The sequence below is a fragment of the Pleurotus ostreatus genome (assembly GCF_014466165.1).
Source record: "Pleurotus ostreatus strain PC9 chromosome Unknown scaffold_2, whole genome shotgun sequence".
NCBI lineage: Eukaryota > Fungi > Basidiomycota > Agaricomycetes > Agaricales > Pleurotaceae > Pleurotus > Pleurotus ostreatus.
Genome location: NW_023503157.1, coordinates 3,986,905 through 4,006,321, shown reverse-complemented (window position 1 = coordinate 4,006,321; position 19,417 = coordinate 3,986,905). Strand labels below are relative to the sequence as shown.

The following is a 19,417-nucleotide window of genomic DNA, read 5'->3' as shown; positions in this document are numbered from 1 at the left end:
AGAGCTAGTGATTTGCAAACCTCAATATTTTTTAGCTAGGATTAAATATGACCCGTATAGACACCTCTACAAGGCACTTCCAGGCAATTGAAATCAACAGGTGCAAAGTGGCAATATTGCACAGCCATGCTTGCCATGGAACATCCAAGGACAATAAGATGCTCATCCCCACCAAACCTGAAGTGGTATAGCTGTGGTAAAAGGCAGTGTCATTGTCATCTGGGTCCATCTGATTTTCATCTACCAAGAAAAAGCAGAGCTGGACGGATTGTCCACGTTGTCACTGAGCATGGTCAAACTATTGACATGTGGACTCACAATTCTCCTAGTTGCTGGCGGTGCAGCAGAATCGGAGAGAGAGAATGTGATATCCCACCAACTTTGTGCTAGTAAACATGTAAACATCATACGCAACCTTGTGAGTGAGAGTATGCCAATATATTATGTCCTAGACTCACTTGTATCCAATTCAGGAAGGTGATTATCCTCCCTGTGGGTTGATTGGACTTGGTGACTACCGCGGTGCTAGTACGTTTTCCACCACATGCCATCGGCAGACACTAACCTATTGTGACATAGTCGTGGATGATTACGGCCTTGAAACGGTTCAAGAATACATGTACTACATCAGGGCGAACACTGAGCAATCCATGGGCCCCGGTGGCAGGCACGGTTCCGAGCCTGGTGAAAATAGGTAGGTCCAACGTTGAATGTGGTTGTTGTGCTCCATTATGCTCAGTGTACTCCCAGTCACTGGGATAATTGTGCTCTGGTTCAGGACCATCGGCATCCTTGTCTTCATCTTCCTTGTCTTCATCTTCCTTGTCTTCATCATCCTCTTCTTCTTCTCCATCACCAACTTTGGTGCCATCTTCCACAAAATCAATATCGAAGTCCTGCGATGAGGGTACAAACTATCAATATGATTCCCAGTAATCAAGGCTAGACCTAGTAGACAAATGTGGTGTGCATATAGTTTGTTGCTGGGGAAATCCGAGTTGTTATCTTTTCGGCGCTGGAAGCTGAGGCCTTGATCCTTGATCTCGGGATCAGCTTGATAATAGTATATAGCGGAGGCAATGATTTGTTCATGAGGCTAGTAGCCAATGAGAATGCATACACAATCCATGGAAGTATCATCAGCATGAACGTACCTGTAACGACTGTGTGGAATGTCGGGGCTCGAGGGGTAGGGAGAATGCTTGTGTCCCTAGCGTGAGGGTCCCGTGGCCCAGGGAAGGGGGATTGCCTGTAACCCAGGCTGTGGGGAGTGTTACCCACTTGGGGGACTGGCGAGGTCGCGTATGCGCATAGTGTGGTTTGAACAAGAAGAATTAATTATTGGAGTTCCAAAATGTGATAAGTAATGCTAAGTACAGTGACTCAAAAAACCCTTTCTATGTTGGTCACTTTTGCACAAAACACTGAATAACGGAGGAATTACTGAAAATGGTGGCTCAGGGTCAGTGTAGCATTTGTAGTGCCCCTTTTCAGCTAAGTGACAAATCTTGATTCAAGTCAATCGGATAAGTCTAGGATACTCTACAGAATTTCTAATCAAGGGTTGCATTGAAAGGGTTTTTTGAGTGTACTATCTAATACTTGGTATTCCCCCCTTTGGCCTTGATAACGGCCTCAATCCTCCTGGGAAGGCTTGATATAAGGTTCTGGCATACCTCCACATCAATCCCATCCCATACCTCTGCAACCCTCTCCCATAATTCATGTACTCCTCTAGATGGTGTATTGTAGGTGTTGAGTTGGCATTTGATGTGCTCCCAGAGGTGTTCAATGGGATTAATATCAGGAGAGTGGGCAGGCCAGTCCATGACCACAATCTCTTGATCCTCAAACCACTTCTGTGCCAATTTTGAGGTGTGCTTGGGGTCGTTATCCTGCTGAAAGATCACATCCTCTGCAGGGATATTGCACTCCTCAATGGTGGGAAGGAGACCATCAGCTAGAATGTCCACATATTGCTGGGCATCCATCCTCCCCTCAACCTCAACCATTCTCCCCACCCCATTCCATCCCATCATCCCCCAGACCATAATATTTCCACCCCCATGCTTGACAGTTCCTTCAACCTCCCGATCCTGCAAAGGCGCCCCCTTCTGTTTCCACACCCATTTCCTACCATCTGACCCAAATCTGTTGATTTTAGTTTCATCTGACCACAATACCCTCTTGAAGTCCTCCACTGTCCAATTCCTGTACTTCAAAGCCCAAGCAAGACGTGCTTTCTGATGTTTGACTAATAGAAAGGGTTTTTTCTTCTTCACCACAGCCTTCATATCATTTTTCTTGAGGACATTGCACAGAGTTTGTGTGGAGACATCACTGAGGACTTTGCTCAAGTTTTTGGTGACCTGAACAGCATTCTCAGCTTTTCCAGAGTTGGTTTGGCTGATGATTGCCCTCTCATCAGCCGTAGCAAGCTTCTTAGGACGTCCACCCACCAGGTTTTCCTTGTTATGTAAGGGGACACTCCTGGTTTCTCTCCTTTCCTTCATCCCATGGACTCTTACCTACATTCCCTTCGTTCCCCTTCGTTCCTTTTTGCTCCCTTTCCTTTCCACTTCCTTTCCGCCCACTCCTTTTGCATCCGAGCCGTGTCCAGTGACTCCGGAGTCTTCCTGCACTTCGGACACTTCGGACTCGCTTGGACTTGTCTATACTCTTCGGGGCTTGTCCGGGTTACCTCTATCCTCTTTCCCCACTTCATTACTCTTCGCCCTTACTTCCCCAAGTCGCTGGCACGACTCCTGTGCATTTACCCTTCACTTCATTATCACATGTTTCCTCATACCTTGTGATATTCGTTCGGACTTGTGGCTGGTGTACTGTACAGTTATCCTGCATTCCTCTCACGCTACTACAGTATATACTTTGCTTCCTAGCATGGAGAATCCTTATCCTGTTTTCTTTGGATTCTCCCTCTGCTAGGTGAGCAGCCCTCTCATGTATTGTAGTTAGTCTTATTCATCTCTTTGGATTCTCCCTCTGCTAGGCCTGCGCTGTTGGCTATCTTGAGGTTGCCCTTACAAGCATCACCACATCCTTGTTGTTGTCCTTACCATCCGAGTGATCCGAGTGTCACAAGAGAGCATCTGGTTTACCCATAGTCCGACCCGGACGATGCTGGAGAGTGAAGTCAAAGCGGGAGAGGTATAGGGACCAGCGGGCCTGACAACGGTTGAGCTTCTGGGCCTTGATGAAGTACTCCAGGTTCTTGTGGTCCATCCAGCTCTTGAACGGAGTCTCCGCGCCTTCAAGGTAGTGCCACCATTCTTCGAGTGCCCGGATGATTGAAAGCATCTCCTTGTTGTGTATTTCGTAGTTCCGCTCCGCAGCCTGTAGACTGTTAGAGTAGAATGCGACAGGATGCCATTTACCATCATCCAGATCCAGCTGTGACAAGACTGCACCCGTAGCATAGTCTGACAAGTCCGCTTCAACCCGATACGGCCAATCCTCCTTCGGAAAGACCAGAACAGGTTCCGAAGTGATCAGCTCTTTGATCCGAAGAAATGCAGATTGAGCGTAGTTGTTCCACTGCCATTCCTTTGTGCAGGTGAGGTCAAAGAGAGGCCGGGCAATATGCCAGTAGTCCTTGATGAAGCGGCGGTAGAAGTTGACGAACCCAAGGAAGGATTGGAGTTCAGTCCGAGTCCGAGGGGTCGGCCAGTCCGCAACTCCGTAGACCTTCACGGGGTCCATCTTGATCTTACCCTCAGAGATGACAACTCCGAGATACTCCACCTTGGTCTGCTCGAAATCGCACTTGTCCTCTTGGAGGAAGAACTTGTTCCGCTGGAGGATCTCTAGGACACGCTTGAGAACCCGGCGATGCTCTTCGTGCGTCTTGGTGTAGATCAGGATGTCATCCAGATAGATAATAACCACACCTTCCGTAATGAGCTCCCGGAACAAGTCGTTCATCATGGTCTGGAAGGTAGACGGGATGTTGGTCAGTCCAAAGAACATCACCAAGGGTTCGAAGAGTCTGCGCGTAGTCCGAAATGCAGCCTTCCACTCATCACCCTCCTTGATCCGGTGTCACACTCAGTGGGGTTTCACTGAAATGTTTTGGATGTAGTCGGATCAGTCTAGATAGATCGGACAGTCACCCAAGTTGCTGCAGGCTGATGTGTGTTATTGAAAGAATATTCACTGGGATTCTACAAGGTAGTAGAAAGGGGAATAGGGGATAGGAATGGAAAAGAGTGTAGGCTAGAAGTCAATAATGGCTTCACGAGGATGAGGTACAAGGATAGAATACTATACAGTACTAAAGATAAGTTGAAATGAAGTATGACAATAAGACTATGATGAGGAAATATTCTTTCCCTAGGATACGTTGTATGACTCCGCAATGAGACAAAACTATGAAGCTCTAGATCAGACGTTTCTGCTAGATCACTTCCAAAACTGAAATCACAATAAGACACCCTGCAGAATCGTTCTACAGTCTAAATGTCCAGGTTACGACAAAACAATATGCGGTGGAATCAATACACAGGTATCCAGAATAATGTAGACACAGGCTACCAAATTACTCTGTTCTCTAGTAAAGAATGCTTTCACTGATCTGAGTACTCAATTATCAATATAATCAAGACTACTAATACAATGAGACTATACAGAAGTTCTATATAGAAGCTAGGATAAGGACAAACTTTATCCTACTATGCTGAAGGAATTCATTCTCAGGGCACAGCTAGATCAAAGAAAACTAATAAATTGAACTTCACTTCGCATTGCATTGCATTTGATGATGTCTATGTATCTACTACAATTTGGGGGGTATTTATACTCTACGAATCCTAAGGCTGTGCAAGGATCAAGAGTAGTAGGCTGTGCAAGGCTGTGCTAAAGCTATGCTAAGGCAGTGCCAGGCTCCTAGAACCAGCCACTCGTACGAGAGTAATTTTTCAGGCACGTGACGCCTCCTAAGGCGCGATGTAAACAAGTACATCGTCAAGCGAGCTTGAAACTCTCGATAGAGCGGCTGGCAAAATATGTCGCCGAGATCACCAATTTTGTTCCCATGCTCTTCGCCGAGCTCGCGGCAGGCTGTCACGCAATAGTTTAGATAATTTCTATTCCCATGTAATATAGAACCAAATATGTATGGTAAATGAATAGTAATTAACAAGAAAACTATGGATAGCAGTGCACAAGACACCGGCGAGGTCATATTGAGCGGGATAGAAGAGGAAGGGCGGGAGGTATTGAAATAGCAGGACAGTCAGCTCTCAGAGGGTGTTGTGCAGAACCAAGGGATCCCAGTAGATGGGCACTGTCAGTTTCTTGCAAGCTTGTGTGAGTGTAGACGTCCAAATGTTCAAGTTCTTCGTCGCAGACTCGCAGTCGCAACCATTTTCTCATATCGTTTAATCAGAGACGAAATGGGGGGGAACTGTGGTCATACTTACATGATCTGTCTTCATTTGGTTCCCGTTCATAATCTCTTTTACACTTTCCATTCCGTTCGTGTGCATTGTCCTGCAAGAACCTGCCAGTGCCTTCTGCAAATATGGATACAAGGCTCCCATCAGTTGATAACACTGCTTCCTGGAATAACAATGTACTCACATTTGCAGTATATTCAACGCCACCTCATTGCAAGCAGATTGGCGGCGTCGAGGGAAGTCAAAGAGAAGGGGATCCAGAGGGAGTATGATTAGATTGGGCGGTACTATGGGGTTATATCCCAATTAGTACCTAAGCTACGCACCGGAGTCTGCCGGTACATAACTGTCACAGTGACATCGACAGCCTGCCGCGAGCTCGGCAAAGAGCATGGGAACAAAATCGGTGATCTCGGCAACATATTTTGCCAGCCGCTCTATCGAGAGTTTCAAGCTTGCTTGACGATGTACTTGTTTACATCGCGCCTTAGGAGGCATCACGTGCTTGAAAATTACTCTCGTACGAGCGGCTGGTTCTAGGAGCCTGAGGCAGTGCTTAAAACCTGTTTCATCAGTGCCGAGCCTAAAACCAAGTACTTGCTTTATAATTGCTTAGTAAGGAAGAAATCAAATTCTTCTACATTCCAGAATATTCTTCCAAGTTCTACAGGTTACTGTATTGTCCTACAGTCTCCTATAATCCTCTTCAGCTTGTCTGAGTGATGTGTAGTAATTGGTTGAATGATCCTGATGTAGGAGTGAAGGATAGGAGTAAAGGGAATTAAAGGGGCTTTGGAAAAGGGTAATGTAAGGTAAAATAAGTCTGTGACCATAACACAAGATCCATAGGACTTGATTCAACTTGCAAGGTGATGTCTATGGATTATAGCAGTGTATGAAGGAAGGTATAAAACACTAATATTCATGTCACTTACTACAAATCCCAATTTGGAGTATGACACCGGACATTGTTGAAACCCCACCGGACGTCAAGCTTGGAGAAGTAGCGAGTGTTCCGGAGTTTGTCCACCAAGTCCGAGATGAGCGGAAGTGGGTACTGATTCTTGACTGTCATGTTGTTGAGCTTCCGGTAGTCCTGGACCAAGTGAAGTGGTTCGTCCTTTTTCTTGACAAAGAACACTGGGGCAGCCATGGGCGACTTGCTGGGGTGGATCTGGCCAGTCCGGAGATTTTCTTCCAGAAACTCATCCAGCTCTTTCTGCTCCGCCGGGGACAGCGGATAGCACTTGGTAGAGATTGGCTCCGCTCTGTTCAGTAGCTCAATGGCATGGTCCCACAGACGCGGCATGGGCAGTTCATCAAAGGACTCCTTTGCAAAGACATCCTTGAATTCCTGAAGGAAGTCTGGGACTGCACTGTTCCGAGGATCGTGGGGTTTGTTGCGCTGAAAGGCCAATGCGAGGCGCTGCGAGACTGTCTCTGAAGCCCGGATGTGTTCTTCCTGGAGACTCCAAAGGTACTCCGGAGTCAGAGGAGGAATAGCCACGAAGATACGGTCACCCTTCTCAAGTCTGGAGTTGTCCGGAGTTGTAGCATTGTCATCCTCATCCTCATCCTCACAGTCCTGAAGCTCTGGGAGATCGTCCGAGTGCAGTTCCTCAACCCTTGGCATCGGACCCGTACAACACTCCCAGAGTCACACAGACTCCTTGCGTCGGGTCAGCTTGTCATGGCGGAACTCCTTCTGACAGGTGTCGCATCTGGACAGACAGCGGCTCATGGTCACCTCCTTTGTCTGCCAGTCAATCTCGGGGTTGTGCTTCCGAAGCCAGGTGTATCCGAGGATGATATCCTGCCGTCCGATGCTAGTGACTGCGAAAAGCATCTGTTCCGTGTGATCCTTGAACTGGAGTACAAGGTCCACGACTTCGGAGATGGATCCGTTTTTGTTTGGTGATCCGTCGACGTTGAAGACCGGAATCAGAGCGGACAGCTTGCGTCGGGTGAAACCATGGGCATCAGCGAAGCGCGGATGCATGAAGACTCCAGTGGCTCCACAGTCCACCAGTGCCTGCAGGGTGCACCGGTGTTGTGTATCCGTGCTCTGCACTTCAATGGGTATATCTAGCGAAAGCTTGCCGGGCAGCGCAGAGATCTTATAGCTATGTACTGGGTAGCCGCTGTTCCCACTGCGGGCGAAACCTTTGGAGTGTGCGGATTGTAACCGGAGTTGCTTGCTTGACGTCGGATGAATCATCGGAGTGATTGGAATCATCTATTTCATCTACGCTAAGACAAGCAAATCGGTTATTCACCGACGAGGTTGCACTGATCACTCGTTGGTCCGGACAAAATCCGCCGTGTCCGATTCCTCAACCGGGGCCGTTTCCTCAGCATCTATTCCTTCCGAAGTCCCTGTACTTTCTACAACATCGGCCACGGTCAAGAGATCTTCAATGGCGGACATCCGCTCCTCGGTGGTCATGAACCGGACATCGTACCGGAGTGGGCACTCGCGGGACATGTGACTGGGCTTGCGGCATCGGTAGCAGAGCTGCGAGGTGGCGGGTCGGGAGGTGGCCGACATCCATTGGGACACCGGGTGAGAGAGCCTTCGGAGGAGGCGGAGGTTGGAAACGGGGTTGCAGAGGCGGGAGCTGAGTCCGAGGCGCGGGAAGTACACCCGCAGGAGTCCAAGGAACTTCGGAGTTGGCTGCTGGTCGGACGAGGGATCCGGAGTGCACGCCAAAGCGGAAGGATTGGTTAGCAGCACGGTTGTCAGCAACCCGCTGTGCTGCCCTGTACCATTCCTCGAAGTCATCCTCGTCCGGACAGTCTGCAGACTTGGCAACGCAGCTCTGGATGATGGAGTCCAATCTGCGGCGGAACTTTGTGGTGATGTTGGAGCCCTCGGTGTATCCGGACTGGTCTACAAGGTCCCGGAACTCGTTGAGGTACTCCTGGAAAGTCCGACGGCCTTGGTGGTACTGGGTGGACTCCAGTTTTAGCATGGCGGCTTCGTGTTCCCGATCCGGAAGGAAGCAAGTCCGGAACTCGGTTGCGAAGGTGGCCCAGGACTCAAAGTACGGATGTCCGTGTACTCCTTAGCTCGATCCTTCTGCAAGAAGGAGAGACACCAGAGGATTTTGGCTTGCTCTGTCAGAAAGTGGTCCAGACAGAGCTGGAAGTAGATGGAGCACGTGTTGTAGAATGTGTGGCCATCCTTGTGGTTTCCGTCGAAGATTGGGGGAGAGGCAGGCTTCAGACGGGAACACGGAATGTTTTTGGATCGGCTCGGGGCGTGCTGGGAGGCTTCGGTGCCCCTCAGCTCGGAGTCTGGAGTCGTTTTCGGAGTAATTGGATGGGGTGTTAAGAGGAGTTCTTCAATTTGGGTGAGTGTATCATGGATAGAACTGATTTGGGCTTGGTGTTCGTACATCTGAGCCCACAAGGTCTGCAAAGTCTCGGAGTCCGGTCCTGAAGTGACTGGCTCGGATGGCAGGATCTGGCTGGAAGCGCCTGTCATTTTGGAGTCGTTAGGGGAGCCAGGGATGGAGTTCCTTGGGTCCTCAGAGGTGGGTGGGAGTAGCAGGAGAGCGTCCGGAATGTCCACAAAACCGGAGAGTCGTCGGGAACGAGTCAGATGGCCGCACAGTGCAAGCCTAGCAGAGGGAGAATCCAAAGAAAACAGGATAAGGATTCTCCATGCTAGGAAGCAAAGTATATACTGTAGTAGCGTGAGAGGAATGCAGGATAACTGTACAGTACACCAGCCACAAGTCCGAACAAATATCACAAGGTATGAGGAAACATGTGATAATGAAGTGAAGGGTAAATGCACAGGAGTCGTGCCAGCGACTTGGGGAAGTAAGGGCGAAGAGTAATGAAGTGGGGAAAGAGGATAGAGGTAACCCGGACAAGCCCCGAAGAGTATAGACAAGTCCAAGCGAGTCCGAAGTGTCCGAAGTGCAGGAAGACTCCGGAGTCACTGGACACGGCTCGGATGCAAAAGGAGTGGGCGGAAAGGAAGTGGAAAGGAAAGGGAGCAAAAAGGAACGAAGGGGAACGAAGGGAATGTAGGTAAGAGTCCATGGGATGAAGGAAAGGAGAGAAACCAGGAGTGTCCCCTTACAGACTCCAGCTCTCCGCTCACACCGCTTGAGCGTCCACCTTCCCCAGGCCTCTCAACACAATTTCTCATGCATACATCCACCTCTTCCTGTCTGACTGCACACCCCGCTCCGTTCCCTTTCACCACACCATTCCAACCACTCCTTACAATGGGCATCAAGGCAAAAATAGAGCAGTCAAATCCCACATGTCCCCCTACCTTGGGCAAAGGTGATGTCGACGCCTCAGTTCTCTGGGATTGGATCAACCAGTGCGAAAGTTTCTTCCGCCATAAAACCATCCCCACCAAGTCCAAGGTGGTGACAATTGCTTGGGGTATGACTGGTGTTCACGCCGTGCGCTGGTTGTCTGCAAATGCCCCACTCCTTGAAGCGATGGCTTGGGACGAGTACAAGGAACATATGTGTGGCCTTTTCTTGCCCAGTGATTGGGAACACTCTGCGTGCATGGACGTCCTACGACTTCAACAAGGACCCCGTACTTTTGTGGATTTCTCGCAACACTCAAGGGAAAGGGAAACAATGTTAAGAGGATCAAACATGGGGATTGATTGGGGTAAGGTGTTGGTACAAGGTTAAGCAAGCGGTAAGTATGAATCGTTCAGGGTCGTGTATATATATGTTGCAACACGTGATATAGGGGAACAGGGGCATCAATGGTAAGTGTGAGCTTACACTGAGAGGCGTAGGGGTCCCCCCTACGCCCCTTTCGGATCCTCGGACCTTCGGAATCCCTTGGGTTCCGCCCTCAAGGCTTATGCATGGTGCGCAGTACTAGGATTACTTTGTTACATGTTTCATGTACATGTGTACTTACATACTAAGCCTCACTACATACATGTGTTAGTTAGTATTTATAGTAGCACTAGTACACATGTATTCTCTACTCTGAATCTTAGTTCCTATTTCGCCATCTTGCCTTCTAAGTCTTCGCTGCGGGCTCCTCCGTGGAGCCCGCCTCTCACCTTGCTCTCTCCGAAATCGGGACACCGCAGGGCTAGGAGGGCGCAGCATCAAAGCTGAAGCCAAGTCCTGTGTGCTCCGCTCGTCCGCACGTCTGGGCTCCCGCGCTCCCCACGTGTTCCGCACCTCTGTGCGGACGAGTCAGGAGGCCCCTTGACACGGTCCTTAACAGGTATGTCAGCCTTGTCTGGTGTTCACAACTTTGCTGATGTTTCAATAAATCTGCACTACTTGTTGCTTGAGAGGAAACCATTGATAATGACCATCAGGTTTGGCTGGAGATGTAGCCAATCAGTAAATTACCATTTAAGAGTGCTTGTTTTAAGAAGTTATCAGATGAACCTTGTTGATTCAGCATGAAACACAGTGTGACATTGAGAACTACAGGATATTGGAGCACATGTTTGTAACAAAACACTGAACAGTAAAAAAATCTTGCTCTACAACACAAGGCCACTGTAAGTTTTATGGTAAACAAGAGATGTGTATATTAACTTTACACATTTCACATGAGTGACAGCTAAAGCATCATAATGCTAATAAGTAATTGATATGTGCAGAAAAGATCATGATGAAAACTGACCTTGAAACTAGGTGGAAGACAAGGACTTGCTATCACTAGCTTTCTCCAATTCTTCAATTTGACGTGCAACTGCAGGTTGCTTGCTTGGTCCAGCTGGCTTAGCTGATACATGTTTTTGCTAAGTTTTGAGTAAGGAAGTAAGCAAGCAAGAGATTATGATCAGGCAGTGAGACAAACTACGCACCCTCTGAGATTGAGAATGAATGAGTTCAGCCAATAGTCAGCAAGTTGTCATGGGATGAGATGAACAACACACTCTCTGAAAAAGCAAAAAAGTAAGCAATGTTGAAACATAAGAAAGCAGCCAAAACATGAGATAACTGACCTTCTGAAAAGGCAATCAATGGAGCAAGTTCAGAAATAAACAATGTTTAGATAAGAGCAACACACCATCTAAAAGGGCAAAAGTTGGCCTAGGTCAGGAAACAGCCAATGGTCAAAAGTTGACATGGTGCACCAACTAAAAGAGCAACTGAGATCAAAAAAGAGATTTCAAAAAATAAAACAACAAACTCTCTGAGAGGAATCAAGCAAGAAAAGTCAGAAAACAGCCAATACAGGGAAAGAGCAACAAACTTTCTAAAATAGAGGAAAAATAAGATGATGATTAACGGTGAAGAAATGGCAACATACTCTCTGAGAAGGGGAATCAAGTGGGTGAGGTCAGCATACAGAAATCTGCAAGGAGTTGCACAACAGACTTCCTAAGAAGGCAAAGATGAAAGAGAGGTCAAGAAATTGAATCTTTCTAAAAAGCAAGAAGACACACTTCCTGTGAGGGCAGATGAGCAGCAATGTAACAAGACAGATTAATAAGAGGTGTGATGACACACTTCCTAAGCACAAATGAGTTTGATCAGGTCAGAAAACAGCCAGCAGTTTAAAGATCAAACAACCTACTGCCTGATAGCATAATTGAATGAGGGTCAGCAAATAGAAGACTTTTAGAGTGTATTTATACAACACACTTTCTGAAACAGCCAATGAGTAAATGATGTCAAGAAGTTGTACTAATACCAAACAATGAACAAGAAATAAAACATACTTCCTAACAGGCATCAAACAAGTTCAGTAATTGCCAATATTCAGGAGATGGAATGACACACCACCTGAGAGAGTGAATAATATCACATAATCAGAGAGTAACTACAGTCAAAATGGAAGAATAACACACCAACTGACAGCAAGCAATCAAGGTAATAAGACCATCACTTGAATAAAGAGCAAGATATGAGAGGACACACATCCTGAAAGGCAGGCCAAGGCACTGTCAAAAAGTTAAAAAAACATCATGAGGTAAAATAACAGACCTTCTGAGAGGGGAAAACAAGCAAGGTCATTAAATAGACCAGGGATGCAAAATGAAGTGACATACAATCTAAAATTGTGAATAAGAATGTACGATTAGGAAACAGATGTCAACAACAACAACACACCTCCTAAAATAGGAACAGATAGGGCAAAGTCAGGACACATGAATATCTGATGTTTACATCCAAATCACCCTCTAAAAAGGCCTAAGTTAGTGGGAAACAGACAAGTGTGGAACAACCCACAGGCTAAGAGAACAAATGGGCAACAGGGGTTAGAGAACATGCAACAGCAGAAAATAGACCACACACATTCTAAGGAAGTGAGCAAGAAGGAAAGAAGCAAGTTTGAGCCAAAGAAAAGAGTGACAATTAAGAGAACAAACTCTCTGAGGGCGGAGATGGCTTAGATCAGAAAGGAGGGAATAACCAAAAGATTCAACCACACACATTCTGAGAGAGAAAATCATCAAAGGAGTTTAGAAATGGAATATGAGGAGGATGGTAAAACACACATTCTGAGGAACAAACAAGTGGGGAAGGTCAAAAGTTGGAAGACAGTCAAGGAGTAGGCCAAAGTACATTCTATAAGAGAAAATAACCAGGGACGGTGAGTGAGCAGAGCAAGCTGGAAATGTGGGACGACACACAAGCTGTGAGAGGGAAGAACCGAAGACGGTGGGTGAGCGGAGCAGGCTGGAGGTGCGAGACTACGCACTCCCTACAAGAGGGAAGAACCGAAGACAGTGAGTGGACGGAGCAGGATGGAGGTGGGGGACGACACACAAGCTGTGAGAGGGATGAACCCAAGAGAATGAGTGGACAAAGCAAGGTGGAGGTGCAAGACTACGCACTCGCTATGAGAGGGAAGAACCGAAGACAGTGAGTGGGGGAGCGAGCTGGAGAGACGGGACTACGCACTTCCTGTGAGAGGGAAGAACCGAAAACGGTGAGTGGGCGGAGCAAGCTGGAAATGCGGGACTACACACAATCTGTGAAAGGGAAGAACCGAAGACGGTGGGTGAGCGGAGCAGGCTGGAGGTGCGAGACTACGCACAAGCTGTGAGAGGGAAGAACCGAAAACGGTGAGTGGATGGAGCAGGATGGAGGTGCGGGACGACGCACTGCCTGTGAGAGGGAAGAACAGAAGACGGTGAGTGGGCGGGGCAGGATGGAGGTGCAGGACTACGCACTTCCTGTGAGAGGGAAGAACCGAAGACAGTGAGTGGGGGAGCGAGCTGGAGAGACGGGACTACGCACTTCCTGTGAGAGGGAAGAACCAAAGACGGTGAGTGGGCGGAGCAAGGTGGAAATGCGGGATGACACACAAGCTGTGAGAGGGAAGAACCGAAGACGGTGAGTGAACAGAGCAAGGTGGAGGTGCGGGACTACGCACTCGCTATGAGAGGGAAGAACCAAAGACGGTGAGTGAACAGAGCAAGGTGGAAATGCGGGATGACACACAAGCTGTGAGAGGGAAGGACCGAAGACAGTGAGTGGATGGAGCGAGCTGGAGAGACGGGACTACGCACTTCCTGTGAGAGGGAAGAACCGAAAACGGTGAGTGGGCGGAGCAAGCTGGAAATGCGGGACTACACACAATCTGTGAAAGGGAAGAACCGAAGACGGTGGGTGAGCGGAGCAGGCTGGAGGTGCGAGACTACGCACTGGCTATGAGCGGGAAGGACCGAAGACAGTGAGTGGACGGAGCGAGCTGGAGAGAAGGGACTACGCACTTCCTGTGAGAGGGAAGAACCAAAGACGGTGAGTGAACAGAGCAAGGTGGAAATGCGGGATGACACACAATCTGTGAGAGGGAAGAACCGAAGACAGTGAGTGGGGGAGCGAGCTGGAGAGACGGGACTACGCACTTCCTGTGAGAGGGAAGAACCAAAGACGGTGAGTGGGCGGAGCAAGGTGGAAATGCGGGATGACACACAAGCTGTGAGAGGGAAGAACCGAAGACGGTGAGTGAACAGAGCAAGGTGGAGGTGCGGGACTACGCACTCGCTATGAGAGGGAAGAACCGAAGACAGTGAGTGGGGGAGCGAGCTGGAGAGACGGGACTACGCACTTCCTGTGAGAGGGAAGAACCAAAGACGGTGAGTGAACAGAGCAAGGTGGAAATGCGGGATGACACACAAGCTGTGAGAGGGAAGAACAGAAGACGGTGAGTGGGCGGGGCAGGATGGAGGTGCGGGACTACGCACAAGCTGTGAGAGGGAAGAACCAAAGACGGTGAGTGAACAGAGCAAGCTGGAAATGCGGGACTACGCACTCGCTATGAGAGGGAAGAACCGAAGACAGTGAGTGGGCGGAGCAAGCTGGAAATGCGGGACTACACACAATCTGTGAGAGGGAAGAACCGAAGACAGTGAGTGGGGGAGCGAGCTGGAGAGACGGGACTACGCACTTCCTGTGAGAGGGAAGAACCAAAGACGGTGAGTGGGCGGAGCAAGGTGGAAATGCGGGATGACACACAAGCTGTGAGAGGGAAGAACCGAAGACGGTGAGTGAACAGAGCAAGGTGGAGGTGCGGGACTACGCACTCGCTATGAGAGGGAAGAACCAAAGACAGTGAGTGGGCGGAGCAAGCTGGAAATGCGGGACTACACACAATCTGTGAGAGGGAAGAACCGAAGACGGTGAGTGGGCGGGGCAGGATGGAGGTGCAAGACTACGCACTCGCTATGAGAGGGAAGAACCGAAGACAGTGAGTGGGGGAGCGAGCTGGAGAGACGGGACTACGCACTTCCTGTGAGAGGGAAGAACCAAAGACGGTGAGTGGGCGGAGCAAGCTGGAAATGCGGGATGACACACAAGCTGTGAGAGGGAAGAACCGAAGACGGTGAGTGAACAGAGCAAGGTGGAGGTGCGGGACTACGCACTCGCTATGAGAGGGAAGAACCGAAGACGGTGAGTGGGGGAGCGAGCTGGAGAGACGGGACTACGCACTTCCTGTGAGAGGGAAGAACCAAAGACAGTGAGTGGGGGAGCGAGCTGGAGAGACGGGACTACGCACTTCCTGTGAGAGGGAAGAACCGAAAACGGTGAGTGGGCGGAGCAAGCTGGAAATGCGGGACTACACACAATCTGTGAAAGGGAAGAACCGAAGACGGTGGGTGAGCGGAGCAGGCTGGAGGTGCAAGACTACGCACTCGCTATGAGAGGGAAGAACCGAAGACGGTGGGTGAGCGGAGCAGGCTGGAGGTGCGAGACGACGCACGATCTTTCGCAAGCGGATGCGAGGAGATTAGGACATCGGCAACAATATCCAACCGCATGGGCGTACCAACTAAGAGCGCGCCGAGCCAGATGGGCGACTGAACATGATGCATGATTATTTGCAAGGACTACGCACATCCTGGGATGGTGATTTCAGGAAACACCGCGCAATGAAGAGGGGGGATGACGCACTTCCTGAGACACAGCCATAGCCAGTGACTCGTCAGTAACAACAACATGATGGTCCTACAACTCACAATTTCGCCCTCCTTGAACGTCGCCTGAGGTGGGGCAGGGAATAGTTTTCTAGAGGCCATTGTGATACTGAGGCGTTGGTGGATGAGGATCTGCATGCCCCTTGTTATCTATTATCGATCATCTTTCGAGCGCTGCATACATATAACACCAAATACGCGCTTATTGCCATGATCAGCTGGGTGCTGAACGGGCTAAAGCTACCGTCCCGTAGAGCCACGACGCCGTTTAGGAATGGAGAATGTCTTGGTTAGTAATGAAGCTTATCGCGAGATCGTTTCTTGAAGGCCCAATGAAACGCAAAGACGACCTCGATCTCGATGCACTCCGTGGCCTGGAAGAACACTGTGGTCCTTCCTTTTCCAATATGACATTTTGGCGCGCCATGTTGGGCTTCACTATGAAAAAGCCGCACATTATCCTCTGCAAGCAGCTATATTGTACACTTACCAGCTTCATCCGCTAAGAAAGGTTGCTGCTGAAAGAAATGAGCCCAAGCGCACGGCATTCAGATGCGAACATGGCATCAGGTATACCCCCGACCCGACGCTATTTGTTGACGAGAGCTCGTTTGATCGGCGGACTGTCATTCGTAATCGTGCTCGCGCGCATTCTGGGAACCGTGCACATCAAAGAGTATTCTTTGTTCGCAGGAAGAGGTACTTGTTTGCTACTTTACCTTAGGAATGAGCTGAAACTTTATCAGGTAATGGATCCTTTACTCTTTGCCTCTGTGCCTTCATTTTCTTCTTTCTTTTGTCAAATTCATACCTGATCCCGTTTCGTCACCTAAGCTGAATTCCGGAGCCGTGGGCGTGCACATCGAGCCTAGCTCATAGCCCGCCGCTCGTCTGTAGCACAGGTGAGCCCTCGTACATCCACATCCTATCGTGACATTGTACTTACCACCGCCCAACACACTTCCAAGCCGTCCGCAGATCCCATCCCCCTCTGCGAACGAAGAGAGGGGCGGTGGCGTCTGCGTATGCATCTGCGCTGGAGCGTGTGCATGCGGAGCTGCGGTGAGTGCGGCGCCCACCCGTTTTGTCATTTTATGCTGGCGCTCGCATCCTCTTCCTCCCCTCCCTCTGACGCACGAACTCGTTCTCCTCTGCCCGTTCGCAGGGGATGCCCGCCCTCTACGCGTTGACGTGGTGGACGTGCGATTGCAGCCATCCCCCTGGGATCGAGGGATGATCGATAGGGGATGCAGGTGGACCACTGTCCGAGGTGAGGGCTAGCGGATGGTGCAGGGTATTTGATAATGAGCCTCACTGACAGTCACTAACATTGCGAGCACCCACAAGATCTTCCATCCCGCCAGCCGTTCGGAGTGGTCGCCCAAGCCGCTAATTCGCTGTGAATCGTAGTACCATTGTAGCCATAGAAGCTGTAGGGGCGGCGTTTCGTCGGATTATCACAAGAATGCACTTGGACTGCACTATCGGGAACTGCTCCAGCCCTCGAATCGAATCCTCGGAGTCTACGGTTCGCGTATGGTTTGCACGGGTACCAACTTAGAGTGACGAGCCTCAGATATAGTGCAGACTCGATTCAAGGTCGGCGCGATTGGATACGTACGCAGCGCGGGAAATGGAGATGGAGATGGAATTCATCGTTGAAACATCGAAAAATGGTGGTGAAGAGGATGCTTCATGATGCCAAGCAACAGGAAGAAGATGATTGTGGAAAGTACAAACCGCATCGTCGCAGAGGACGCTTCACGGAAGGCTTACCAACTTGGGACATCAAATTTTCGGTGTGCTTGGAGTATAACTTGCCTCTCGGCGACCTCATCTATGTCGGCGCTGATACCGATTTGGGTTTATTTAAGATCTCGTCTTTGCCATCAGCTCGCTATCCAACGCAAGCCAAGTTACTGGCGGCGTAACAAAAGAGTGAATTTGAATTTGCCAAGATCTGCCTCGACTGACCTTGTGTCGGCAAACTCGACGCAGCACGGTGCCCACTGCAAAAGAGTGATCGTGTCGCCCTGCCCGACGCGTTGCTTTACGTTATGCAGGTTGTTCTTGGATGCAACGGTGCCAATGCAACAAGGGATCAAGGGATCATCGATGGATTGATGGAGCCTCGGCAACTTGCGTGCCGGGCTGCCGCTCACGTGAAGCTCAAGCTTCAGCTTCAAACTGCTTCAAGGACCCACGATAATAGCTGCTTCAACTCCCGGCGAGCTCGATATTATTATATCCATATCGATTAGAGATAGATATTCCGCATTAACGGTATTCGGCGCAGATATCGAGTTGCCTTTGAAGGTTTGAAAGCCAATCCCTCACAACGTGTGCGTAGGACTCAGCTTCAGGACACTCTGCATTAAAAGGTCCGATGAGTAGTAGTGCCAGCGGTGAATTCTGAAAGCTTGCTAGAGCTCTTTGACATTCTGGCCTCCCCCGAAGCTACACGTAGAAGGCAAGCGGACGAAGGGAAAATGAGAGAGGAGGGAGGAAGGACAAGGAATGGAGATCCTAGGACTCGGTGTGTGGGCTCTGGCTGTAGGTTTTGGTACAGGCAAAGTGTCGAGGGGAGGAAGGGCTTAGAAATGTCACTGTCGACCCAATTGCAACAAACGGTGGACGGTGGTCGTCAGGCGGGCCCAAGTCGGAGTCGCAGATTTCCTTTCCATCTTCCATCCCCAAGAACCGATGTCACTACGCCCCCCTTGCGTGCCCGCATGAACTAACCTTGAGATGTGACGCCTGCCCTCTTATTACTTCACCTCAAGGCCCCCCCCTTCCTTCACCTCGTTGAACGCACCATCCTATTGAAATCATAGAGGTTCAGCTTACGGAGCGCAAGCACAAACGGGTCTAGTTTCAGACACCTTACTCCTGAATTTCTCAAATTCGCCACCTATAAATTATGCTGAGAGCGGCCCCAGACTACCCTAGGCTCCCGCTCTACTTTTTGCTCCTGGTGTGTGGTCGTGTTCCCATTAAATGCTTACTCGTCTGCCACTCCCCTCGTTTCGTCTCAATTTCGTCCCCCATCTCCCCCCCCTCGTCCCATGGACACCAGCACTGTTCATACTTTGTTCCATGTTGTGACGTGTGTCAATCCTAAAAGGAAATTGTCACGGCACACGGAAAGATGGAGATCACACGAACAGACAGGGGTAAACTGTCTATTCAGAGATACTAGAGAAATAGAGAGAAATACAAGGCTTTATATACTATGTGAGCATGCTAGCTGTACTAAATAGCATGGATTAGATATAAGCTAAATAGAAATAGACCGTGTTTCAGTGGATAAGCTATAGGTGCTAGGCATTAGGTAGTGGGAAGTATTGGTATACCAGACCGTTCTGTTACACATGTATGTGTTACCGTTCGTGTACAAGTGTTCCCAATGTGCGTGCTTGCTACAAACGGCCCAATGATGGCATCCATACACACATATGTGTTCATTGCATCTAGGACCCACCCACCCCATGAGTATACGAGCTACACAAGTAGAATAGCTGGGTATACATCCTTCTCTGCTCCTAATTGCCTAACTCAGACATCTTTGCCTCCTGCTCCGCCGTTATCGACTCAGCTAAATCATCACTATCCCAAG

At 49.4% G+C, this 19,417-nt stretch overlaps 1 protein-coding gene across 1 annotated transcript; it reads left to right on the top strand.

Moving 5' to 3' along the window:
* Positions 1-289: 289 nt before the first annotated feature.
* On the top strand, positions 290-905 carry PC9H_004297 (uncharacterized protein; the record flags this gene model as incomplete). Its single annotated transcript, XM_036773884.1, has 4 exons — positions 290-418; positions 474-528; positions 580-694; positions 740-905. The coding sequence occupies 4 exons, from the start codon at positions 290-292 to the stop codon at positions 903-905; spliced, it is 465 nt and encodes a 154-aa protein (XP_036635357.1).
* Positions 906-19,417: the final 18,512 nt, after the last annotated feature.